The sequence below is a fragment of the Malurus melanocephalus genome, unplaced genomic scaffold (genome assembly GCF_030028575.1).
Source record: "Malurus melanocephalus ecotype Western Australia unplaced genomic scaffold, MMel_1.1 scaffold_322, whole genome shotgun sequence".
In the NCBI taxonomy this organism is placed as follows: domain Eukaryota; kingdom Metazoa; phylum Chordata; class Aves; order Passeriformes; family Maluridae; genus Malurus; species Malurus melanocephalus.
The window spans coordinates 530,395-558,074 of record NW_026623554.1 but is presented as its reverse complement, the minus strand read 5'-3'; the positions used below and the strand labels follow the sequence as shown (position 1 = coordinate 558,074).

The following is a 27,680-nucleotide window of genomic DNA, read 5'->3' as shown; positions in this document are numbered from 1 at the left end:
GACAGGGAGAGGTTCGCCACCATAAAGTGACTTTATTGCATATGTCAGGTCAGCGCAGAAGAGGACAGAGATGTCCGACCTGTACTGGACAAATTTCTTCAAGGAGCTACAGACTCTAATACAACAGCTGAGACATCTAAGCCTGTTGTTTCTACTCTCCACCATCCCTTTAAGGAGGTCTCATGGACTCACATACATCTGTAGGCCAGAGGATTAAACTGTTCTTCTGGTATAGCACACAGGAGTGGGACCTTCAGAGAGAACCAAGGTACTGCCCAACACGTCTGGGGTTGAGTGTGGTGTAAGTTGATTTTTGTCTACATTCTTAAACACTTAAACACTTAAACACTTGTCTACATTTTTAAACACTGATTCAGCACATGAGGCTTGGTGAATTTTTAGTGGGGCTGTATCTCAACCCTTTGTAACTGACATAGGCAATCCAAGTCAGTGAGGGGTTGTCTCGCTTTGTTTTAGAGCCACGATACATCATCTGACTTAGCCTAAGGCAGGCACCTAAAATGGCTTGGGAAATTAGTTTAGCAGTGGCCATTTCTTTTCTGTGACTAAAAATGGGAGCTGAGAGTGGCTGGATGAAATGGAGTGGAGATGTTTGCATTTAGATGTGTGAAGGAAAAGGAAGCTAATGCCACCCGGTGATGGATGTGTCTTGCATACAGCTACATAAGGATGCAGAGAAGGAATTTGTTATATTGTATTTATACATCACAGAAAAATATGGAGATTGTGTTAAGAAAGCAGAAGAAGAAACAGGGAAGAAGAAAGGAACAAAGAGCATGCTCTTTGTGATCCAATGAGCCCATGGATCATTTTTGGAGCGTTTTGCCATTTAAATCATTGCATCTGACATCCAATCTTAATAACAGCCAGGGCATCTTTAGGACCCTTAATCAGCAGTTGCTCCWTTTTTCCATGAAATAGCATCACTTTCTTCTGCAGCAAAGCACGGGAAATGTCTCTATTGCAAATTGTTTTTTCCTTCTTTCTCTTCAATTTAATTCAGCAAGAGACATCCGGAATAAAGACCTGCACAAGCCTTGAGGACAACTGAAATAAGCAGTGAAAACCACTCTCTTCTAAGGACCAAAGTTCATCATACTCAGAAAAAGCAAAACTGTTTTTTCCCAGGGACTGARTGTGATSTGAAAGATTGGATCCTTCACAATCYCAAGGGTCRGTAAATGCCAGCCCATTCTGACAAAGAAATCTTTAGTAGTAAAATAAAATCTTCCCTGAGCAGAATGTTTCCTATCCAAGGAGAGAACCACTGATTTTCAGCATTTTCAGTCTAGTGGTTTGTTTTTTTTTTTATTTTTATTTTGGGTTATATGTAATGGCAAAGAAGAATAAAAATAAGGAGAGCTTGGTGGCTACACTTACAGTGAGAAGTTTCTGATTAGCTCCTCTGTCTGATGACCTCTTCAGATGGGTATGCCCTTTTGGAAAAAGCTACTTTTTCTCTTACTCCAAAGAATGAATCAGAACAGAAACTCCACTTTAAATCAAAATTCTTTCTCACTTCCTTCCTCTGAAAAGAAGGAAACCAAATTCTCTGTGCAGGCAGTGATTTATATGCACACAGACATCCAAAGCAGCAAACAATAACCCAAGCATCTCTAGTTTTCAGGCTCCACAAATCAGAGTCGTGTGTTCAAAGACATCCATAAAAAAAGAGCAATTTTCTATCGGAATGCTTAGAAAATAGCTCTCTTTCTGACCTATTGGGAACCACATGGTGCTGGCAGGCCAGCAAGGTCCTTTTCCTCTCAAGCATCTATGTTTCCATCTCTTTGCACATGTAATTTTGCACCTCATTGCTCCTAATTGAGTGGTTTTGAAAACCCACCCTGTAGAGCTATAATTCTCTGCCACGGCCACAGTGTCAAAGAAAATAAGTTCTCAGACACTTCTGTCTATAAATAATTCTGCTGCCGCGAGGTTATCCACAGGGAGTGTTGACAACTATCTCATTACTGGTGTATTTCTCCCTTTTCTATAAATTGCTTGTTTCTTCCCCCAGACTCTTCCCAAAAGCAAAGGTGAAGGATTGCAGGGCTTCCTAAACACCAATTTCAGCATCTTCTTCCTCCCACAATGGACGCCACAGCTGTCACAGGAGCTGTCATCTCTGGAATGGGACTCAGGAACAAGACTCGTATTAACCTGAAATCCTTCAAAGGAATCTTCTGGAGGGAAAGGAAGTCAGATCTAGGTTTAGTTACAAAGCCAGACTCCAGCTCTAGTAATTATATCTTGCTTACCTAAAGTCCCTCTTAGAGTTTCAGCAGGACATGAGTCTTCTTGCTAATACTCTGCTGTGGTTTATCTCAGAGACAGATGCATTTTGGCAGGGAAAGTGACTTCTGTAGATCTGGTCATCAAAATCAGTTGTGAGTTTTGGAACAAACGCCAACACATTGGCTTTTCTCAGGTAGGCATCAACAGCCTGGTTTCCTAGAAAGAGTTGTTACTGAAACAGGAGCTTGGAGCAATAAATAATGCAGGTATTCATAGTAACTACTGAAGAGGACTCAGAAGCTGAAAGCTGGTAGATTTGGATTGGATATTAGGAAGAAATTCTTTACTGTGAGGATGGTGAGGCACTGGCACAGGTCACCCAGAAAAATTTGTGGATGCTCCATCCCTGGGATTGTTCAAGATCAGGACAGATGAGTTCTAGGTGCCAGGATGGTGTCCCTGACAGTGGCAGGGGAATTGAAACCAGATGACATTTAAGGTCCCTTCTAGACCAAACTACTCCATGAATCTATGTTTCTAAGCTTCAAAKTCACAATACTTACATCTGACCCAAGCAAGCATGGCCCAGGTGCTGCAGGCAAACCTGCACCTCTTGCTGTCACTTCCCCACAAACCATCCCCATGAAGCAAACAGTAGTGCAGCACAGATTTAAAGGTTCTACACTGCTTTTGTGCCAAGTCATCCAGTTCTTGCATGCTCTGGTTTCTACCACCTTTATATTTAGTCCATAATTAAACAAGCAAGGGACATAAATAGATGACAGCTTAAAAGCACCGTCTTGCACTCTTTTCCTTGCTTTGTAAACACAGATCTTACTTCTGACATAAACTACAGAGCACAGCTATAATTCACTCTCTGCAGCAATGCTGTTTTCTTTTTCCTGAATCCAGGGTATATTGTAATCAGCTGAAATGCTTTTTTTTTTTTTTTTTTGCCTTGAAATTTTTCTTTTGAACAGAAAATGGCTTTGTCCATCTTGAGGATTGCTAGATACATCTCTGAGCTGAAACAGTGCTTTGGTAAACTCAAAACACAAAACTCAGTGCTTAAGTCAAGGCAGTACAAGGATAGATATTCTGATATGATGGGAGCCAGGTTTTTATGAGTAAGTTAGAGGAGAGAACTAGTTGACCTTCTCCAGAACAGATCAAATCTGATGGAAGAAGTTAATATATTTCTGTCTTAGCTTGGGAATCTCCCCTGCCAAGGAAAGTTCTGCTGATGGCCCTGGAGGATGGATGGAAGGATTGTTGGATGCATGGACGGATGGATGGATGGAGCTGAAAGATGTGAAAGTGCACCTAACTTTGAAACTTCATCTTAAGCATTTGGCTCTATGGAAACTTCAAGGTGCAGTGCATGGAGTGGGAAAGACCTGAGCAGATACAGTGCTTGTGTAAATGTGCCCCTGCCCTGGGAGATGGGGCAGAAAAGCTAAATTTGGGGTCTTAGAGCACCATCTGCTGGCATGTTCCACTAGAAGGAGGTGGGGTGGGATTGGAGATTTCACCATGGCTAGGTCTAGGAGCAGAAAAAGCCTGCTGAAGAAACCCCAAGGTCTTCTTTGAGCTTCGATGGAGGAAAGGAACAAGGGAAAACACACAAAATCCACTCCTTCTCCTGCAATCAGAACAAGCACTGAGATGGGGTGGATGTCATCTACCCAGCAGAGAGAGCAAGGGACAGAGAAGGAGACCAGGTTTGCATGGGTGACCCCACTATTCCAGAAAGGATTTTGGGTTGTTTTAATACATCATCTTTGTTGCTGACTTGCTGGGCATCACTGGGAGGAGGATAGACTGCTTCCACCCCATCCTGGGACCCAGAAGGCTGTTGGTAGGCAAATATCTTAGGTCTGGGTAGAAATCCTTCCTGGAAGGGGAATAAATTGAACCTTTGACTTTCTGAAGTGTTTCGGACCTCCAGGTCCGAAGATAAAAGAGCAGATAAAAGGTGGAAAGACAGCAACCACCTCCCTGCCTGCTCCACTTTGAGAAGGACACAAGCTCAATGTACCATGTGAGGCAGTCCTCAGCATGGCTTATGCATCCCAGAGATCAGAGTGTTTTGCCATGTGCCTGGTGCTGCCTGCTGCCTGGTTTGGTGGTCTCCATTCTGTACTAACTGCTTCCCCTCCCACTGCACAAGGACCTGGGCTTCCCCTCCTGGCCAAGGAAACCTGACATGTGACCCCTTTTGTGTGTCCCTTAGCCTYTGTGTTGGCTTTCCCAAGATTTTGCTGTTTCGGGATTTAGATATTGAAATTGGGTGTTTACCGGTGCTATGTTGGCCTTTAGGTGCTTCAAAGCAACTCATTTTCCATGGGGCGCTCAGTCATTTCCTCGATCATCTCTTCTCTCCTTTGTTGCCTTTCCATGCATCTCCCCTCCATACCCTATTTTTAAAATCACAATCCCACTGACCATAGTGGCTTTCAACAGCTCTTCAGTCCTGAAACATCTACTGTGGGGCAGATCAGATAGCACAGATCTGTCCAGGGGATTCTTGGCTGTTGGGTCCCAATCATGGATCTCACCTGTTCCACTACATTTCCAGGACAGAGGTCCAGCAACATCTTACAGCTGAGCTGTCTAGTCAAAATTTGGCTCTCTGTAACACCACAGAATCATGGAATATCCTGAGTTGGAAGAAAACCACAAAGATCATTGAGTCCAACTCTTGGCTCAACACAGCACAACCTCAAGAGCACACCATGCACCTGAGAGCATTATCAAAGTGCTTCTCAAGCTCTGTCAGGCTTGGTGCTGGGCCACTTCCCTGGGAAACCTGTTCCAGTGCCCAAACACCTTCTAGATTAAGAACCTTTTCCTAATATCCAGCCCAAACTTCCCCTGATATAGCTTCATGCCATGCCCTCTGGTCCCATCATTGGTCACCAGAGGGAAGAGGTCTGTGGAATTGGAAAGCTTATCTTTGTCCACGGGGACCAGTACTCTCTTTTCACAAGCCACACGTCCTGTAACATCCTTCATAAATCCTTTCTTTGCACCTATAATTTAGATGGGGACACAATGTTGGAGCATTTCTCTAATGCACACAGAAAATAGTGTTTTGCTGGAAGGAGGTAAACTATCTGCATATAATAGCAGAGCAGAAGTGACTGGGGTGACAGTCAGAGATATGTAAGTGGCATATTGATTTTTACATGCTGCAAATAGCAAAAGGCAGTTGTCTCTTGATATGCTTGGATTAACAAAGCATAGCATTTGGCACTGGAAGTGCTGCTGCCACAAAGCAAAAGGATGGGACCATAGTCTCTCTGCCTTAGACACAAAACAGGCAGAAGGAGTTAAATGCCTGCAGTCCCATGGTTKTGAGGACTCATCAAATATGAGTCACCAAATCATCCTTTACCAAGCCTTTCACTATTTTCCGTTATCTCTGTGCTACATGAATGCAACACTGTGGGAAGGTGAGGAAGCGGTGCAGGAATTGAGGTGAGTCCCAACTCTTGGGATTTTTCAATACAGGGGATTCTTAGTCTGATGTTTTAAGCACATTTCTAACTGTCTTATCTTGGAAAAAAAAATTAAAGAAATTTCAGAACTTGATACATTTCTTACGAGGAAAAGAAATAGGAAGAAAAGTCCTGAAGAGTTTATTTGCCCTAAACCAGGAAGGGATAATAAACAGCAGGAGGAATGCAGGGTGAAAACCACAGCCTCCTCAAAGAATCACAAAATCACAAAAAATTATTTGGGAAAGGGATGTCTGGAGTCYAACCTTACTGCTGAAGTATGCAAGGAAAGCAAGCTGTATGATRCAGAAGACATCTCAGGATGTGGAAGATGACCTGAGATGCAGAAGACGCCAGGATTCAAAACCTGGTGTCTGAACCAATCCTGCTCTAACCTATGCATGCTGTAGGATCTTCCTGCAATATGGGTAAAACACTTGGAATTCTGGCATTGAAACAAAAGCCCCATATAATAGGAGCCTATTTTCCCAGGTACCAAGAACATGAGTAAATGGCCTCAAGTTGTGCCAGGAGAGGTTTGGATTGGATATCAGGAAAAATTTCTTCAGYGAAAGGGTTGTCAAGCATTGGAACAGGTTTCCAAGGGAAGTGGTGGAATCACCATGCCTGGAGGGATTTAAAAGGGGTGTGGATATTGTTTAGTGCTGGGTTAACAGATGATCTTAGAGATATTTTCCAATCTTAATAATTCTATGGAAATAAAGATCCCCTGTGGCAGCTCCTTGTTAGCAACAGCACAGTGCAGCAAAATGGGAAATTGCAGGGTGTTCTTAGTTTTAGACACCCACGTGGCACAGAACAGAAGCTTGTCCTAACTACATTTTCAAGAACTTTCATGTAGGAACTAGTGCTCCTATGAAGAAGCACAAAGACACTGGTGAGCAGATGGAGTTGGCAGTGCTGGATTAGCATCTGGAACCGATGACGTTAAAGGCCTTTTACAAGCTAAATGTTTCTATGATTCTATGATTTGAGTCTTCTCTTAAGACAGCAAGCACAGCTCAGAAAGCACTTTAGCCTTGGAGCCAGACCCATTGAGCACCACTCAGCCCCACTAAATGAATGCAATCATAAGAGAGGTATCATGAAATAGAGGAAGGCCAGGTTGGGCTGTGATGTACCATGGTACCTGTGGTTTCGTTTGTGCAGTGTTGTCCCACCTCTGAAAAATAAGTAGGACTGTTCATTTCGGGCTCTGAGCATCCTTGTCCAGTGGAAGGGTCCCTGTTCATGGCTGCAGGGTTGGAATTAGATTATCTTAAAGGCCATTTCCAACTCAAACCATTTTGCCATTCTATGATTTAGGAGCACATTATTTTCTTGAAGGGGGCATTGCAAACAACTAGATAATCTATATTCTTATCTTCTCAGAACCCCTACAGAATAAATCTTGCATCCGAGATTGCTGAAATAAAGAAAGTTTCATGCCTGCTGGCAACAATCTCCTTCCTCCCTCCCTCTCTCTCATGAACAGTCTCTCTGGGATAGTGAGTCCCCAGATCCTGTTTCCTCGAGTCCTGCTCGGTCATGTAAATGAACTCTTAAGTCCCAGCCACCTCCTCCTGCTCAGCTGAGGGCAAACCATACTGTCCATGAACTAAGGCAAAAATTAAAACCAGATTTTACACCACGGTTTCACCTTTCCCTTGCCTTCCTATACCCGAGGTTCCTCTCTGCATTTTCTCAAATTAGGAGGTAAGTCAGGCTTATGGAACCAAGCCCAAACTTTCCTGAGAAAACACACCAGAGCCAAAGGCATGTTTTGAAAATAAATAGCAAAGCTGGCAAGTGAGGGTGATGGAAGGCGGAACCTGCATTGTCAGAAGCTGGTAGGAATAAAGTAAGAGGGGCTCTGCACGGCAGTTTCACACAGGACTCAGCTTCCTGCCAACAATATCTGGGGTATATTGCTCAACGACCTAAAGAATGAGCATTGAGTCTCGGGAAGGGAAGAAATTAGAAGTGTCTGTCTATACCACTCCAATAACATGAGGAATAATAATAGAGTGGGAGAAATAAGTGTGGAGTGAGGGTTAAAAAAAACACAAGGAGAAACAGGGCAACAGAAAAGCACATCAGAATTATAAAAAGAGACAGAGCAGGGAATTTTATTCATGAGCTTTCCAAACGCATTTGCCATTATTGCAGGCATGAGAATATTATTCTGCTGCTGTCAGGGGGCATGTGACGGGGCTCCAGCCGTCAGAAAATCACTGCCAGCTGTCAGAGGGCCAAGCCATTAAGGGCCATGGGCCAACACCAATCACACTGTCAAGAAATACACTTGCTTGTCAAGGGATTAGCAGTCTGGTCTCCAAAGCCTTCAGAGAGCATTGGCTTCAAAAGTGGAGATGGTCATGTGAATAGCACAGTCCCTGACAATGGAAGCAGTGGGTAGAAATGCTCTTTTAAGTACAGGAGTGAGGAGTGCAATAAGGAAGGTGTTCATCTGTTTCTGGTTAACTCTGGTGCATAAGGAGCTCTGAGTAGTAGAGAGCATCCTTGATTTGATAGCATTAARAAACACAGTTAAATTCATCCAGAARCAGTGCTTAGCCTTTTATCAAATGAGCTGATGCACAACAGCGGCCTCTGAGTGCATTGCAGCTTTCTTTCGGAAGACTGGCATGAGACAGCAGCAAATCTGTGCCATAGTCTCACTGAATCTTATTCCTCTTTCATTCAAACATCATTAATACTCTAACTTTTGACAGCTGCTCCTCTTCATGAACAGGGCACATTGTTTGGGTAGCAAAACTGATGCAGACAATTCAGTCCCCAGMTTTGTTCAGCAAATGGTCCCAAGAAAAGCCAGTGCTAGGACCAGCAGGGCTTATTCTGTGTGTCCTTTTCTTATTTCACAGGTGATAAGCCTAGACTTGGCTTTTGAAGTCGCTCACAAAGAAGTCACTGTATCCATTTCCATGAGACAATCACACTCAAGGTTCTACCAGAAAGCTACAAAGCTATATTAATACAGATCACAGAAATCACACAGTGTTCATGGAGGGTGCTCTACAGTTTGTGTTAGGCATATTGGGTCAAGTTTAAACTTTACATAAGCATTGACTAACTTTTAGGTTACACCTACTGTGGAGTTTGAATTCTACCACTGAGTGTTTCAGGCTGCCATGCTCAGCATTCAGTGCAAGAAGTTGACTGAAACAGGAATTCAGTATTATATCATATTGACTTACCAGTGCAGACATAATGCTTTAACAGGCAGAATTCAGTATGTGATTCGTGCCCATGATGTAATTTCATATGCTGTAATCAGGTAATTCGCATTGCAATTAAATAATTATATCACCCTTCTGGATGAAACCTTTTAGAAAAGTGTGTCATGATGGACCCACTATCACCTGAAGTTTTGATGTGAAACATCTATGAATTTTGGTCTGTCATAGAATCAAAAAAATAATTGCAGTTGGAAAAGACCAAGATCATTGAGTCCAACTTTTGCAAACATCATCATATCAACTAAACCATAGCACTACCTGCCACATCCTGCGATTTCTTGAACATTTCCAGGGATGGAKGCTCAACCACATTCCCTGGGCAGCCCATTCCAATGCTTGACAACCCTTTCAATGAAGAAGTTCTTCCAGATGTCCATAATGAACCCTCCCTGGCACAGCTTGAGGCTATGCCCTCTCGTCCAGTCACCTGTTGCCTGGRAGAAGGGGCTGACCCCCACCAGGCTAAATCCTCTTTCAGGTAGTTGTAGAGAGCATAAGATCTTCCCTGAACCTCCTTTTCTCCAGACTGAACACTCCAAGCTCCCTCAGTCACTCATATGACTCACTCTCTAGACCGAAGGTTCACTGCCCTTCTCTGGACACGCTCCAGCAGCTCAGCTCAGTGTTGTTCTTGTCATGAGGGGTTCAGAACTCAACAAAGGATTTGAGGTGCAGAGGAATTCACGGGAACAATCACTGCCCTGTTCCTGCTGGGCACACTATTGCTGATACAGGCCAGTATGTCACTGGCCTTAYTGGCCACCTGGGCACAGCTGGCTCATGTTCAGATGCTGTTGACCAGCATCCCCAGGTCCTTTCCCTGGCTGGGCACATTTCCAGCCACTCTTCCCCCAGCCTGTGGCACTGCCAGGGGCTGTTGCAGTGCAGGTGCAGGACCTGGCCCCTGRTCTTATTGAACTTCACGCAACTGGCCTTGACCCATTGATCCAGAGTGTCCAGATCCCTCTGCAGGCCCTTCCTGCCYTCCAGCAGATCCACACTCTCACCCAGCTTGGTGTTATTTGTGAACTTACTGAGGGTAGCCTTGATCCCCTCATCCCGAACATCGATAAAGATATGAAACAGTACTCACCTCAACCCTTCCTCCTGGGTTACTGGGCATTTCTACCGCTCCCTGTCCTTATCTACCAGGACAGGGGGCTGGTTATCCTAACAATAACTGGCCTTACTGTCAGAGCCTGAGGCAAAGAAGGTGTTAGGTAACTCGGACTTATCCTCATTCTTAGTGAGAATGTCCCTCCCCGCATCCAATAAAGAATGGAGGTTTTCCTTGGCCCTCCTTCTGTTTTTAACAGATTTATAAAAACGCTTTTTATTATCTTTCACAGCAGTGGACAGATTGAGTTCTAGCTGAGCTTTCGCTTTTCTAATTTTCTTTCTACATGACCTAGTGGCATTCTAGTACTCTTCCTGAGTTGCCTGCCCCCTCTTCCAAAGGTAAAAAACTATCTTTTTTCCCCAGAGTTCCAGTGAAACATTCCCATTCAGTCAGGCTGGTTTTCTTSCCCAGTTTAGATATCAGGAAAAATTTCTTCACCARAATGTTTGTCAAGCTTTGCAACAGGATACCCAGGGAAGTGATGGAGTCATCATCCCTGGAAAGATTTAGAAGACATATAGGTGTGGCACTTAGGGACATGGTTTATTGGTGGGCTTGGCAGTGCTGGGTTAGTGGCTGGGCTTGGTGATCTTAAAAGGTCTTTTCCCACCTAAATTCTGTGGTTCTATGACTCACTTCTGTGACACCAGCTTCACTTCTTGGAAGGTGATGCCACAATAGAGTAGAAAAGCTCCAGGAAATGTCTTTCTTTCACTGTCTAGTCATGAGCTGTGCTACTGAGGCTGCTCATCAACGATTTACTGTGGAAATGGAGGGACRTATGTCACCCCAGGAGAAAGTGGGAACTGGAAATGTATTACTGTATTTCTTTGTGTTTCCTTTTATCTCCCTTTTAGTTCATAGGTTTGAAATACCCAAGCAATGCTAATAAAGTAAATTGGAATTGTCTGAGCAGCCTCTTTTATTAATGACTTGTTAAAGAAAAGAATTTGGCTGAGGTGTAAGTTGATTAGCTCACTGGTAATTAACTGATATCCAGAAAAGTAACAAAGGATTTTGTCTAGTAAATAATGACTTGATCTTTCCTTTCCTCCTCCTTCCTGCAGTAAATGAGAGAAATGTAACATTACATGAACAGAATGTGCTTCATTTCCAGGCTAAATAGAAAAATTTGCATATGCTTGGGGTAAATATGCCATTTTCCTGGAGATCAAGGAAAAGAATAGCGTCTGCCTTCCCCACTGCTGGTGCAGTGCAACCAAAGAGATTTCAAACTTTTAATTTTTTTTTTTTTTTTTAGCATTTGACATTTTAATATATGTGCATCTGCTTACCCCTGAGACTCTGCCGGTTCCTATTGGTTCTTTTTCTTTTGTTCCAGAGATTTTTCAAGAACAGCAATAYGAAGAAATTGCTTTTGCTGTCCATGAAACCAAGTGACAAGCAGTGCACAATTGGATGGACAGGGTTTTTAGAGTATGATAAATCACTTTCCAGGTTCGGACACCAATTGATTCATTACACAAAGTACAGTTGATGAATGGTTTATGGGTGCTTTCTTCATCAAACTGAAAGTTATAAGAAAAGGGGAAACAGTGGCAACAGCCAATTATTCTAAATCCATTTCTATTGCAGTTATAGGATAAAAAAAGTTTCAGCCCTTCTCCCTCACAGACCATATTAGCCTGTCTTCCAGCCTATTTCTTGCTTCTTGGCATAATTTTTCCTTCAAAATTTGCCTTAAGTAACCCTTATATTGATGCCTTGGAAATCAGGGTCACCTGAAACAGAGGCCAGACAAACTTAAGAAAATGAGAATAGACAACTTTAATACAGGCCTAACAGGCCTACTGGTACATTAGGGCAGACAAAAGCCTCCTCCTGAGGCTACACCCAAAATGGACCCCAAGTCATGAGATATTCACCTTTTATAAATTCTGCCTTATTAACATATTGGGTCTTAATTCTCCAGTGATCTTCAGGTCATGATGTCAACCACCCTAAACTTGCTTTCCCCCCAGTTCGCAGTTGTTTACATATTTTGGGGCTCTGAGGCAGGGAGGTGTCCTTGGATTCAGGCTCAGAGTGGGATTGTTTTGTCTAAACATGGGAGAATGGTAGTTTTAGTGTTGTACTAGAGAAATACAAGAATACAGACRCATGAAAATATAGAAACTAAAAATCCTAAGGCATCAATACCTTTGGGACTTCCATTCSTGCAGTGGGTGGTCACTAAGCTGTCCTTGACCAATCTCCAACTGATCGCAAGAGAGCTGGGGAGGAACTTTTTACAGGGGCATGCAGTGATAGGACAGGGAGGATGACTTTAAAATGGAAGAGGCTAGGCTCAAATGGATATTAAGAAGAAATGCTTTAATGTGAGGGTGGTGAAGCACTGGAACAGGTTCCCCAGGGAAGCTGTGGATGCCACATACCTGGAAGTGTTCAAGGCCAGTATGAAAGGGGCTTTCTGCAACCTGGTCTAGTGGAAGGTGACCCTGTCTCCCACGACAGAGGGGCTGGAACTAGATGATATTTAGGGTTTTTCCAATCAAAACCATTCTATGATTACATGATTCTGTGATCATACACTCAAATTGGTAAGTCTGGAGGAGAGATACACACTCGGAGTTTGCACTTAAAATCGGTAATATCAGAAACTTAAGCACCATGAATATAGCTGGGAGAAGGCCTCCCCTTGAAGAAGCTGGAGACATTAGCAAACTGACATGGACACCCCAAAGCCTGCTACTTATGGCCATGTGCCTGCACCAGGTAGCTGCTATCACCAGGAGATTCCTGCCTAGTACATCCAATGGCTTTGAACACGGTCAAGTCACATAAAAGGTGGAGATTCCAAAATATTTCCTGCAGGGTTGAAAACATGTTTGTTGGAAAACAAGACTCTTACCTCCGTGCCACAGCAATATCATGACGCTATGCATAGATTCTTACATCAATTGCAAGCTGCCAGTGCCTTCCCTTTCTTCCCCAAAAGGAGACRATACCAAGAGAGAACCAGCGATGTGTTCTCCTCCAAACTCCTTCTTGTCTCCATTCATGGCAAGGGAGATAGGATAGGAACAAAAAGAGAGGAGCACTGCTCCTGTTCTCACCATTCTAAAAGTGCAACTGTCATTTTTTGTGTCCCAAATAGACTCAGTGCTGCCTGTTCAAGCACGGTAGAGAGCCAATGTTTCRTGGCTCTCGTCCTCCAGGATATCTGTCCTTCCAGATTTCAAACAAGGAGCTTATAATTTGTCCTAAGGACAAGTGGTTCCAATGAATGGTATAACATACAGAAGCAACAGGCTGCTAGGTGGAATCACCATCTCTGGAGATGTTAAAAAAAYCTGTACATGTGGCACTGGGGGACATGGTTTAGTGGTGAACTTGRTGGTGGTGGATTAACAGTTGGACTCAGGGATCTTAGAGATTTTTTCCAGACTTAATGATTCCACAATTCTATGATTCTAAGTGAGACTGCTTTCCTTGAATGCCTCAATTCCACCCAAGATCAAAGCAAGTCCAAGAGACAATTAGGTATGCACTTCCATGGATGCTGGGAATACAGAAAACCTAAGAGGAGCTTCATTGACCTCAAACCAAAGCAGAGTTCTTTTTCAGAAGAGAGTAAGAACTTAGGATTCTTGACCTCACCAAACCTCATCCAGCCAAAAAGTCAGACATCTAAGCTTAACTCAGTTTATAAAATCACAGACATTAGTGCTCTTGGAGACAAAGCACTTGAGCACCATATGGGATATGACACTGGATGTAGGGAAGCTCCAGTGATACCAGGGCATCTTGCCTGGCCTTCAGCTGTTGCTCTGAAAGGATCTCCAATGACACAAGATGCCAGCATTTAAGAAAGTGAACCGAGCCTGTAAAACAGGATTCAAACTGAAATTAACACATTTAAATACTGTCACAAATTTGTGTCTCTTCATATTGAGCTCAGTGTATGTAAATTAGCAGGCAGAAAAAGACAGCTTGCTATGTTTTTCCTAAAGAGAAAGCTGTTTACAAGTGTAAACAATGAACTGTTCAGGCATTTGTTTTTGCTATTTTAAAGCACTAGAAGAATTCCAAAGCACAAAAGCAAACTGATTCTTAGACTCCTCTGAAAGTCAATGAGATTGAGGCAGACACCATTTGTGCTTTTGAAAAGTCTCCTTCCCTTGACAGATTTTCATTTGATATYTCAGCTTAAACTGGTATACATTTACCATAGATATTTTGCAGCTGGTAAGGGCTCTGATTCACATATAAGGGTGAATTAAGCTCTGATAACTGGAGAAGAGCTCTCCTTCCACAATTCTTCCTGTGTCAACTGCTTCTCCCTTGGGAATGGACAAACAGCAGGTTTATCACCTCCCTTACCAGTCTCAACCCTGAAAACTAGTGCAAAATGCTATGAATCTTATTTCCTACTAATACAATGRGTTGAAAGCCGCAGGTGCCTGGAGACACCTACGCAGGCTGTGTGCTTGCAGAGCAGTAACCACCAGGTAAAGAAAAGCTTCAGCTTAATCCACTGTTACAAGAAAGCAAGCATCTTCATTTTGGTATAATGGGGCCTGCTGTGAATGTATACCTGCCTCAGCTTCTGATTTGAAAGCATTTTGGATACATCTTGATTGACCTGAGCACACAGGCTTTTGCTAGAAAAAGGGCAKGAGAGAAAAAATACCTCCCTAAAATCTGCTTTGAGGATTGGGTGTAGGATTGAACCACCCTTTCTCTGCATGAGGGAATGTTCTGTACCCAGCAAGTCACACCTGCTTCCCTAAATATCTGCATGCAGGAGCCCCTGTTTCCATCAATCTTTTATAAAACCATTCAGGTGGTTGGATTCATATCTGAGCCCATCAGWGCTGGGCGCTCACAGCATTCACACAGCTGCAATCTGTGATGCTGTCATTCACCACCGCAATCAGTTGCCAAAATGCATACAATAGCCTTGAGAATATGACTAAGAACAGTCATATTACACTGGGGAAATTATGAATATTTATATGGCTCTGGGACATGAGTCCCTTTGATGATAATTTACAAATCTCTGACTCCATTTAATGCCAGCACAGGCACTTCTGCTTTACCTAGCAATGAGCAGGCAATCAGGTCTGCTARAGCCCATTAAAGTTTCTTGGATCAGATCCTTCTCCATATCAGGAAACAACTTCTCTTTTTCACTCATTCAGGTGCCAATAACTTACAGTGGTATTACTCCAGGTGTAATTATCATCATCTCCAACTTCAGGGCACATTACAAAGGGTCTGATTCAACCTCTTATAATCCTACTTTTAGCATCTTACTCATACTATCTGCATATAAATCAGTGGGATAAATTACACGTTACACAGGATCAGGCTTGCAGAAGCTAGAGGTGTTGATGCCCTTTTTCTGTAACCAGTATAGACCAGACAACTCAGAAAGCTGCAAATAATGGCATTTGGAGCTGCAGTATTTAGAAACCAATATAATCACGAAAAGTAAGACTTTAGAACTGAGAGTCACGACTCAGGATTCCGCTCATAAGATGGTGTAAATGCTATGACCCAATAAAATAAAGGTCTTAGAAGAGAGCCAAGTTAGTAAGATTCTTAGAGGGCTGGAGCACCTCTGCTATGGACACCAGATGAGAGAGTTGGGATTGTTCAGCCTGCAGAAGGCTCCAGGGAGATTTTATAGCTCCTTCCAGTACCTAGTGGGGCTCCAAGAGAGCTGGAGAACTTTTCAMAAGGGCATGGAATGATAGGACAAGGGGAAATGGTTTTGAACTGGCAGAAGGCAGATTTAGATTAGATACTAGGAAGAAATTATTTTATTAGAGGGGGCTGAGGCACAGGAACAGGTTGTCCAGTTAAGCTGTGGATGTCCCATGCCTGGAATTGTTCAAGGCTTTGAGCAAGTTGGTCTAGAAGGTGTCCCTGCCTATGGCAGGGGAKGGGGGAGCGCGGTTGGAWCTAGAGAATCTTTACGATCCCTTCCAACCCAAACCATTCTGGGATAATTACCTGTTTGAACAGGCAATTGAAAATTGAAAATTTGAACAGGCAATTTGTAGCACAAAATTCAGTTTTATTTTTGTGACTGATACACTTATTTTAACATTATGAGAACCAAGCAGTGAAAACATCTTCAGGGTTTTATATCAATTTTATCTTTCCCTTTGCACAAATACACTGATGAGAGGGAATAAGTACAATCCTCTCCAACATATATCTCCATAACGAGTTCTAAACTATCTGCTCATTTAGTCTCATTTTACACAGAAATAAAACAACCAGCAGCACAAGCCTTGATAAAGTGTTTGCCCCGAGCAGAGAGATAAAAATGTTCCTCAGSTGTTATTCCCCGAATTTACCTGATCACGAAGAGCTGAATACGTGCCATTTTTGAACAACAGTCCTTTCCCATTCCCAAGCAAAATACTACTGGATCCACTCACTAAAGTGACAGGAYATATCCCTCTAGTGGTGTAAACTGACATGATTCAATTACCCACTGATCAGTTAAGCCTTGAGGTTTCAGGGCAACATTAAACTGTATGGAAAGAGGATCCTTTGCCACAGGAAACCTGAGGCCACCGGAAACTACCCCATGGCATGACACGTACATTTTCAGTAATGCTGAAAATAAGCATTTCAGGAGCTCTGCRTTTGGTTTTTGTTATTTCAGAAACAAGACATTCTCTCCATAGGTTGTACAGATCAGACAAAGAAAATCCAACACCTGGACAGAGATAGGTTTGATCCTATCATMAGATAGAACACATTTAGATGCAAAGAACTTCAGGCTGCCACATTATATCCAGWACAGTAGTGGACAGGACAAGGCATAGCTCAAGGTTACAGAGGAAAAGTAATGATTTTAATATGTATTACTGTAACAGCGGAAACAGTCAAAAGTTGATTTTGTGGAAGACAAGTTTACTTCTACAAAACATTTTCAGGGRCAGAAAAAAGCATGTATTATAATGGTTTGGGACTGGCTCTTCAATGCTGTCCTTTTGAGCACAGTGACTGAAAGGTTTGTCAGAGTTCAAAAGCAGAGAACCAAGCCACAGAATAAGTCAGAAGTAAGCGTACCTTGTGATGAAGAATACTCCAGAAATGTGCCAAATAAATAAAAATTCYCCAGTGATTGAAATTAATGGCTAGCTATGCATTTTTCTTGTCTTYCTGTGGAAATCAAGAATGGATGACAACCTACATTATTGGTATCTCCCACATACAATTTTTCATTAATTTATCTTGCTCAGTTTTAAAGCCAATTTTATGTCTGTCAATTTTATTTCTATTACTTCTTTTTCTATTGTGGTGATAAATCTCGTGGCCAGTATGCACATTATGAGAAAAGAAACTAGCATCAATATCTTTAATTATTTATTTAAAACAAACTGTAATTCAGTATTACAAAAATCACCTACATTTTTCAACATTGTTGCTATTTTTGCTCCTGGTGAGCAAATATTTATTATTAAATATTTAACTAATAGTTAATATTTAAAATATTTCACAGTTCACTCTTTAGTTCCTGAACAACTGCAATTTTAATTTTTTTATTATTTTTTCTGTCAAGATATTCTACTCTTAAAATGGTTTATCATGAGAACGAAAGATAGATCAGAGCCCTACAAACTTCCTGATTATTTAAACTAAACCTTCAAAAGTCTGAAAAGCAAAAGTGCATCAAGCAGACCAGAATCCTCTTCAATGTTTACAGCCAGTTTTGTGCATCTCTGCCAGTCTGGTACTCTTCCAGACCCCAGTCTTGAAAGTCTAAATCTGGGAAGTAATCTAGGTTTAACAAATATAGGAAAACATGTATGCATATAAAAATCCACAAGGATTTTGATGATGTTTTGACAATTCAAGTGCACTGTCACTGCCATGATTAAAATAAATTTTACTTTTAGTGCTTTATAGCACTATAAGAGTAGTGATATATGTTAAATACATCTCTACCTGATGCTGGAAGCAATTATATACAAACTGAACTTCAGAAGGCAAGATAGTCTTCAAGATAGATGTATACATTCTGAAACAGCAGTATTTACTGTAGGGAAGGCCTGTGTTTAGATTGGCATTTCTTAGCTTACAGAAGTTAAGGTGAGAAGAAATAAGATGTGAAAAAAGAAATTTGTGTGTTTATATGCAGGTATAATAAATTCTGCTGGCCAGCAGAATGCAAGCACAGTGTACAAACCCCACTGTCTGCCCGAAGCTTCCCAAGTCTTTGGATCGCCTTCTGAAACATAAAACACATACAGTATTATCAGACCTTTACTGGTGTACTTTATCATTTTCCCTTGTGTCTCAAGTCTTTCCATTTTTAGACTGTACTTGCCTCTGRATACCAACTCTGCTTGAGAAGCACTTTGCATATTATGGGTGTAAGTATAGTACGCGTAGTAAGCACAGAGGAAACTAAATAAGGCATCAGATGACAGGAAAACCCCGGTTTAGCAGGCAGTGCTATAAAAAAAAACCTCCTTCCTTCTCCCATCCCACGAGTATGAGGAACACTTGACGCTTCATTGCCTTCAGGAAAATTKTTTTCACTGTGAGAGTGGTGAGGGACTGGCACCGATTGTCTAGAGATTGTCTGCGGCTCCCCCATCCCCGGCAGTGTCCAAGGCCAGGTTGGATGGGGCTTGGAACAGCCTGGTCTAGTGGAGGGAATCCCTGCCCACGGCAGGGRATTGGAACTGGGTGAGCTTTAGGGTCCCTTCCATTCTACGATACTGTGAAGCTGCGTTTTAGCAACGTGAAGGCAGCACGCTACCTCGCCCGCATTACGAACCTTCCATGAAGTCTGTAAGGAAAACCGAGTGGAAAGCTGAGGAAGAAAACCTCCTCACTGCCCCCAGATCGGCTTGAAAAGTGGGTGAGGAGAGCGCCGTGATGTTGCACATCTCACGTCATCCCCACAGAGGCATCGCGCAGGTCGTCTGAGGGGCAACCGTGCCCCGCGCCGGTGTTTCTCCACAGACTCCGAACACTCACAACGCAATTCTCCGCCCCCGTTTCCCCGTCCGGCAGGCCGCAGCCCGTCCCCATGGTGACCGCGGCTCCTCCCCGCTTGGGCGGGCCCAGCCCCGGCCCCGCCCGCTCTCCCGCCGCCGCCGCCGCCGCTGCTGCGCTCCGGGCCCGGCGCCCTTCTCGCTGCGCTCTCCCTGTGCCCTGGCTCCGCTCTAGCCTGGAGCGGGCACCGCCATGGCTCCGGCCGCCGACCGGGAGGGTTACTGGGGCCCGCCGACCTCCACCCTGGAGTGGTGCGAGGAGAACTACGCCGTCTCCTACTACATCGCCGAGTTCTGTGAGTGGCCGCTCCGGCCCCGGCTCCTACCCCGGCCCCGGCTCCTGCCCCAGCCCCGGGGGCCACCGTCCCACCGCCGTCTCCTTCTCCCTGTCCGCAGCCCTTCGTGCTCTCTCCCCGCGGCGGGGGAATCCCTCCTCCTCCCTGGCTCCTCTTTCCTGRGGGGTGACGGTGCCGCTGCCCCTCAGCCAGCCCTGGTGGGTGGCARTGGGTGTTTGCTACCGCCTTCCTCCAGAAATCCGTTTCGTAAGGACGGGGTGGTGTTGCCCCCTCTCTTCCCAGYGCGTTGTTTGGGCCCCCATCCCAAGCGTGTCCCTTCGGCCTGTGGCGTAGGGATGGCAGGGCTGGAGCAACGGTGCCAGGGGCCTGGGATGCCCGGGTGGCCCGTGAGGTGTGTCCCGGGTTTCTCACGGGAGCTGGGAGGGTTGTGTGGCGCCACTGGTATGGGTGAAGAGACGCAACTTTGGCTGAAGTCGTGCTTGGGGTGCCACGCCGTGAAGCTGCACAGGGCTGCTGCTCTGCYCGCCTTGAGGTGGGATCATCTGCACAGCCTGGACGGTCAAACTGCGGGAAACTGTTCGCGGAGAGAAAAGGTATCTTCCTATGGAAGAGACATCTTCATCCAGAGGAGACAGCTTCCCCGGCTGGTCCTCGGTGCCTCGTGATGACCATCWTCAGTCAGGTTGCTGTGCTGCAGGTGATGGGAGTTAAGAGAGGCTCAGAGGGTCACTCTGTTCATGTGCTTGTTAGGATAGCTCAGAGCAGTGGCAAGAAAGCAGGCCGTTCTTTTGACCTAAAAACTGTTATTCACAAACAGTCAGGAATTTAGATATATTAAAGCATGTTTTAGGGAAGGAAAAAAGGTKCTTTAACTAGAGGGTTATCCATCAGGTGGCCCGTGAGGTGGTAAAGGATTGTGGCAGGTGGTAAAGGATTGTGCCCTATGTCACTGAGGTTTTGTTGAAAAAAATAAGTATTTTTGTATCCTGGGCAGCAGCTTTAAAGGGTGGAGAAGTTATAATTATGTGCTGCTGGCTGGCAGACGCCCTGTACTTCAAAAAACTTTTGCACCTATAAYGTAGGTGGCTGCCTTTTAAGTGTTAGGACCCTGGGAAAGTAGTACTTAAGTGACCAGGCTCACCTACCCTGAAGTGCTTGAAGTGGGCAATGTGAGGAGGCTTTTCACATAGCTTGAATGCTTCAGCAGCGGTTTGGAAGAGCTTGCCATGCAGAAGATGGAGGGTTCTGGGTTTCCATGCCAAGCTGTGACTCCTGGTTGCAAACACTGACATGAGTGAGGATCCAAAATTAGTAGTTGTGAAAGAGTTTTCAGAGTGTAGGAATAGGAAGGAGAACAGGATCTGAAATGAACAACAGAAGCATAAGCAGCATAGAAACTCAGAGGAAAAAGGAAGTTGGTGTGTAGATTTATGGCTGAGAAAAGGCAGGCTGGCTGAAAAGGAAACAAAATTAAATACTCTTAAAAAGGGACAAACTTAGGTATTTAATAGAATGAGACTTGCAGAGTGGGGATTTTTGTGTTTTCCTTGTTGTCAAGCATAATTTGTGAGAGTATTCTCATAGGGAAGAGGAAGCTCTGTTGCTTCACTAATGTAAGAATAAATTTGACTATTATGTAAATTTTTTAAATAATCCCTGCATTGTTGGCCTTGTGAACGGATACTTTTCATCTACTTTTAGATTATTCAGGAGAAAGAAAGTGAGTATGAGAGTAATGGTGGGAGGCAGAAAGGCTTGTGTTCTGAAGAAAAAGAGAGTAATTATACAASGTCTGGTCCCTTCTTGTGGTTTTGGTGTTTGGGACCACGTTTTGTTGGTCTGTCAGTTGCGCTCAAAAAACTGTGTATAAGGGCTGTGCTGTAAAATAAATTGTTTAAATGGTATAAGTTTAAAATGCAAAACAGTAAGTAAGTCCACTTTGGTTTAGGGTTWACTTAACAGCAGCTAATTTCAGTCCAGATGCCAAGATGGTTTAGGTTTTCTTCAGCAGTGCTTTCAGAGTCTGAAGCAATGAATGGTGTGCGGATATTATATGAAGTTTTACATTACAGAAGAGTGAAAATCGGCTTCTGACTTGATACCACTCAGGTAAAGCTGATGCTATGTAATTGCGCATTAAATATTTGTAATTAATTATTTATAAGAAACTTTGGAGGCCCAAAGATTGAAGAATACTGGCAGTTCAGACCAAATAGGTTGCAGGCTGAAGAGCCAAATAGAAAGCTTGTTGTGCAAATTACATTTTTGTGCCATTTGGCAATTTGGTTTTATTATACTACTTTTAGTACAAAATTGCTACATTGTTCCAGAAGCCCACATGCTGTTCCTTGCCGTTTGCTCCTTAAAAAACTAGTGTAAGTGATGGCAGCTTATTAATTGTATGAAGCAAGAGATGTAGAAGTGAGGCAAGGGTGTTGTAGCACTTCATGCTTGCATTCTCATGGTATAACCCAAACACAATTACCTGTATTCAAATTTCTTTTTAATAATGAAAAATWTTTTTTCTTGCCTTTCTCAGTCTGCACTTAGCCAGTTTTTCCCCCCTGTGGAGGTGGATGACTAACTGCTCTACATCCTTCTACAGAATATTAAACCAATTGAAATGGAAAACCAGTTGAAAATAATTGTTTTGCAAGCTTAACTATATTAAGCCTTAAAATTAGTCTTATGCCCCTCACTGATCAAAGCTATTTTATGGTGTAGTAATTCCTTTTTCAGGGTTTCTCWGGAGTTTTGGATTGGCTCCTGTGTGCTAGAGGACAAGCAATAGACGTGCTTTTTTTCCCTTCTTTAAAACTAAACCTTTATAGGTCCCAGTGGTTGAAYGCTGAATTACCCAAACTTTTGTACAGTTGATTAAGAAAAATAGTAAAGGGATACATTCACCATCCTCCCACACAAGCATATAGAATTCTGGGTTTTAGCACTTAGTGCTCAAATGTTCCAGTTTAGTCCTTATTTTAGCAGGGTTCATGTTTCAGGTCAGTTTAGCTCCTGTAGTATTAAGTTTTGGAGATCTGTTTTGACGTGAATGTCTGTGACATCCTTCTTGCATTCACTGTCATCCCTGTAAGAAGAGTTTCTCTTACAGAATATGATGAGTGATATAACCAATCTTCACATATTCCCTTTGCTGAAAGCATGTAGAGTAGTACCAATTTGAACAAATTCTTCAAGTTTAAAGGAGCCCTGTGTGGTACATGAGAGCTTATAATTYTCCATCAGGAGAATCGTGGGGGAGAATTTGTTGTTATCAACAGAATGTGGTGTTCTAGTTTGGATCAAACTTGAGTCATGTTTCCAGTTATGTTGCTTTGAGCTATTGTTGTCCACGAGTAATATGCATCATCTACAACATGACTGGCTTAGAGACAGTATGTCCTTATGCTGGCATTTACAGCAGCAAGCATCTAGAACATTGCTTCAGGCTTCTCGAGGAATTGATGAAATGATTTCTTTCTTGGCTTCTGGTCTCATCTCAGCATGTTCTGATGTCTTTATATAAGGTTTGGKTTTTTTTTCAAATTTTTATTATTGTCATTATCAGAGTTAAATCCATTGGTTTTTGTTTTCATTACAGATCTGGTAAGCGACTTCTTGTAACTGGGCTTTCTTTATGGGACACTTATTTAGAAAAAAACCCCACCCAAATAATGAGCATGTGCCCATGTTTCTAGCTATTTTTGTTCCTCTACCTTAAATCCTTCTGACTTTTGCTTCAGATGAGAGATTGAGATGAGATTACTGTTACTTGTGTTGCTCTGTGTGAGATATCTCATTATCTCTCATCTTGGATGGTGTAGARTGCCATCCAAGCATGCTCTACATTGAGAACAGTAACACAAAAATACTGCTGTTTGTTTGTAGGCATTGCTCAGCTGCCAAAGATGTTCAGATCTCTGTTTTCCATGGGGATCATTACTTTAGAACTTTAAAACTCGCAAAATTTACTTAAACTTAGAATAATGTCGTTAATGTTGAATTTGTACTGCCACATATGGATTGTCACTTGTTCCTCTCAGGGGTCCTGCTGCGTTTTGCCTTTTTTGCCGGAGGCTTTGGAAAGCAGCCAGAGACTGTTKGGCTAGGTGCTGTCTGTGTGAGTTTAAAAAAACTAAGTTAAAGCCAACTGTCTGTCTTCAAGAGCTCTGCCTGTTCTTTGAGTAATAAAGGGGCAGATGAAGAAAGCATCAWGAGGTTTAATTGGGTGTGATCGGCCCAACTGCCTGGCTGCGGTGGAATGATTTAAAGATGACATGACACAGATGAGTTTTAAAGAGGGGTTTAACAGAAGACAATGTCACAGGCTCATAGACTTTAAGACTAAAGGGATTTGAGTGTGTAAATTTAATGAGCTAATTGAAGGAAACCACATCACAAGTTTCTTCTGGAAATTTATCTGGCTTCTTGAGGGAGTTCAGTCAGCTGAGGGAGATACAGCAGGCAAAAAGGTAAAGGAGATATTAAACTAATTGATGGTGATTGTAAAGTCAAGCGGAGTGTGCAGAACAGTGCTCAGCTGTGCTGTGCATTTTAGGATGAACACTTCTAGCTTGCTTTTTGTGCTGCGGACAAAAAAAAGTTGAAAGAGGGCTTCCTTCCTTCAAAGAATCATACAGCAGAAGCAAAATCATAAGCCAGATGGTCTCTACAATCATGTTTTTTTWAAATTTCTTTCTATTTGATTTTGAATCAGTGGCAACTACTGTTGCATTAATTTATTTCCATTCCTAGGATATAAATATACATTCTTGGCTTATGCCTAAGGATAGTCTTGTCACAATGTTTTGATGCATTTTACTACCACTAATGATTTATATGCTATTTTTAATTCTTCCTTGTTTTTTATCTTTCATCCATGACGCAACGCTATCTTTTATCTCATGACAGATTAATTTTCAGTTTTCCCAACAGCCTTCATTGAAAGTTGAGGTCAAAGGCTCTTGGAAAGTTGATTTCTCCAATCATCAGTTCTCATTTATCCATCATGTTATGAATATGCTTAAAACTTGGCAGATGCTGTGCTAATGGACCACATGTGTGTGTATCTACTAGTATGTGTGTAGTTATTAAGCAACAATAAAATTCTTAAATATGGTTTAACAAAGCAGTTGATTACTCTATAATTAGTGCTTCATATTCAGTACTTGTACTACTGGCAGTTGGACATCTGCCATTCCAAATGGTGACAGAGCACTGACATTTGTACAAGTTAATTTTTCTTACGTGCAAACTGAGGCAGACAGGTTTATGAACTGCATGACCTAAATTTGCACAATATATATTTGTAGCTAGAAATAGGAAAATTAATGTAAAATAAATTATTCTAGAGGAACACTGCTGACTTTTGAGTTACTTTTAATGAGCTTATAGTCACAGATTAAAAATTTAGATCATAATTGAAAGACAAAAAGTCTTTAATCCGGAGTTTGTTGTGTCTTGTGTGAGTGAAACTGCTATTTATGTAATGCATTTTCTATATTTGCTGGTGCCTTTCACAGATAAGTGGGAAAGATTTTTCTCTTTAAGCAGAAGAAAGATTTAATAATCACTGCAAAAATGCTCAGAGGAACTCTGAGAATTGTCTCCAGTCCCAACAGCTCAGCAGTGGATGGTTGTTTTATCTTGCAACACTTGCAAAAGCACAMACACTTGGCTGTGTCTCTGGCTGCCTCGAGAGGATCATGGAAAGGTTTGTGGCTCATTRAAGATTAAGAAAATGCAAAGAGTTCTTATAATTCAAAATATGTATTAAAATACAATTTTGTAATGCTAGAAGGGAAGCCACTTGCTAGTGGTTATCAGGGCAAAGCTGCCTACCTTAGATTGCCTTCTAGCTGGGGGGCTCTTTKCACCTGCCTCATTAATTACAGACATTTTTCCGTCCATTAGCAGAGAAGCTGAGCTGCTGCATGAATTAAAGGTACTTGGTTATTCTGTGGTTGTGGAAGTACCACCACTACTACTACTACCAAAGAGCAAAACAATGTGCCAGAAAGAGAAATTCTAGAGAAGGTTRCAACTGAAAACCCCAGAGCAACACTGCTTTACGGTCAATCATTTACCATTAATTGATCTGAATATGCCCATATAGGTGAACTCATGGYAGAATCTCAGTGATTTGCTGGTTACTTTTTAGATTTAGGGTTTCAGACACAGCCCCTTCTTTGTACTTTAAAAGGCAATTATAAAATATTTGGAATTTTTTGTGCTAGCTCAGAAACCTGGAGTGTCTAACCATAATATTCTTTTCTGTTTCTAAAATTTTATTTCCTTGAAGAAATTTGCTGCATGTGCACTGTAATCAGTGACTGAAAAACTGGTATTTCTAAGTGTTCAGTGCAGTCAGTATCTGCAGGATCAYTATCTCCTTTACAGTAAGGTGCATCATGCTCTGGCAGAGTACATACCTCAGTGTGTCTGGAGTTTGGGAGGCAGAACTGTTTTCTCTGTCAATCCCAGTGGGGAGATGGCACCCTTTTTGCTCCTTCCTCAGCCTTACAAGGTTCTTCTTCAGTTCTGTGCCTCTCCACCAATTGGTGACTCAACCTGCCCTGCACATTGCAGAGCTTTCCTGAAGGAAATTCCAAACTTTATTTCAAAATTGAGATTAGTGTCTAGCAGCATTTCTATTTCCCAGCTGTGTCCTGAGGCATTAGTTTCTTTTATTTGGTTTTACATTGTTCCTTTGGACATGCTTTCTGAATGCAGTGTCCTTGGAGTGACCCTGAAATGATACGTGTAGAGTGTGTGTCTCTTAAAGTATCTCTGGCAGGCTTGGTGAACAGGAAGGTATTTTCCCTTAGYCTAGTACAGACAATGTTCAGATTCTCCTCTCTAAACAGAGGAAGTGGAGAAGGGGACAAGAGTCACCTGATTAAGCCGGGCAAAGTTCAGGATGTTAGTTKGAGACTTCACTTGTACATTTGAGAAAGCAAGATCTAGACTTCTTCAGGCAAGAAGGCAGCCAAGCAGAATTAGGAAAACATATGTTAGGGGTGAGTTGAACATCTGTATGTTTTGTATGAAATTGGTAGTTCTTTTATGTATTCCAACCAGTGGGATTTCAAGGTATCAACTTAATGGTCATAAGACATGACCCTAGAAGTTCYTGATTTATACAGTGCTTTAATGAGCTCATTATTAGCAATAAGCTCAAGATRCCACTACTCTGTAGGCTGGCTTTTTAGTCATTGCTTATTCTAGTTGGATAAGGATTTTCATTTGAACAAGAACCAGCATCTGGGAACAGATACAGTACTAGCTCAAAGAAGTCCTTCAGTGTACTGAGCACAAAAATTAGTCTGGATACTATCAGTCTTAGGACAGAGTATTTCTGTCTTAACCTGATGAACAAATGACATATCTTTCTTCATCTTCCCTGGTCAACACCATTTGTTTGTTCAGGCAAAGACCTGCTTCCCGACTGGAAATCATACTATTGTGATCCCTTCAAATGGGTATTTTAAGCTTCAATGAGGAAATCCAGGGATAACTGAAAAATTTGTTGAATGTCTTTGAGAAAGAGGATCTGCACATTTGCCTTGCTCTGAAATCAAATGGGCCATTGCAACAGGAAGCTAAAAAGRCCAACAGAACTGCTGAACTGCTTTTCTTATCACAGAGTGGAGTTTGCATTTCTTCTAGATAAAATGGGTATATTTTTCTTCTACAAGTACTTGCTCTTTCTTGCACAGCAAACCTTTTCATGTCTGTGTGATACTCATTACAGATTTGATTGTTCTGGGAGGGAATTTGCAGTGCTGCTTGCTTGCCAGAGACTTTCAGGTCTGATGTTGGCCTCAGATTGCAGCAGCCAAGCTGCTGTGGGGGTTATTGCACTCAGCTGCAGGATATATTTCTACCGATACTCCTGCATTCCTTGCACAGGATACAGACTTCTTTTTATTATTAAGATTTTAAATCTTATAGACTTAAGAAAAAAACCACAATATATAAACTCCAGAGCTGCTCCAGGTAGTATTTTGATCATGAATGAAAACTGATGTCTTTACCTTTTTTTTTCTTTTCTTTTTTTCCAAATCCTTGTCACAATTGTGAAAATGACCTGCATAAGTAGAAAGAACCAACTGTACCCAGCGTGCTGACCAGTGTATGACTAAACTGACTGGAAAGTCAGGTTTTTTTTAAAAAATGTTGCTTTATTTTTTTTCAATTTAGTAACAAAAAGGTAGGGAATAAAAGGTTGTCATTGCATTTCTGTTCATAGC

The 27,680-nt window shown here is 42.3% G+C and overlaps 1 protein-coding gene across 2 annotated transcripts in view; it reads left to right on the top strand.

Annotated features, from left to right (window-relative positions):
- Positions 1–19,213: 19,213 nt before the first annotated feature.
- Positions 19,214–27,680, top strand: part of ACER3 (alkaline ceramidase 3) — a 50,959-nt gene continuing 42,492 nt past the window's right edge. Inside the window, exon 1 of one of the 2 annotated variants that reach the window (XM_057377740.1) lies at positions 19,214–19,428. In XM_057377740.1, the coding sequence (XP_057233723.1) occupies positions 19,326–19,428 (103 nt within the window). In that variant the 5' untranslated portion in view covers positions 19,214–19,325. Of the gene's footprint in view, positions 19,429–24,939; positions 25,142–27,680 lie in introns of those variants that run through there. The other variant, XM_057377739.1, reaches the window with a different exon arrangement.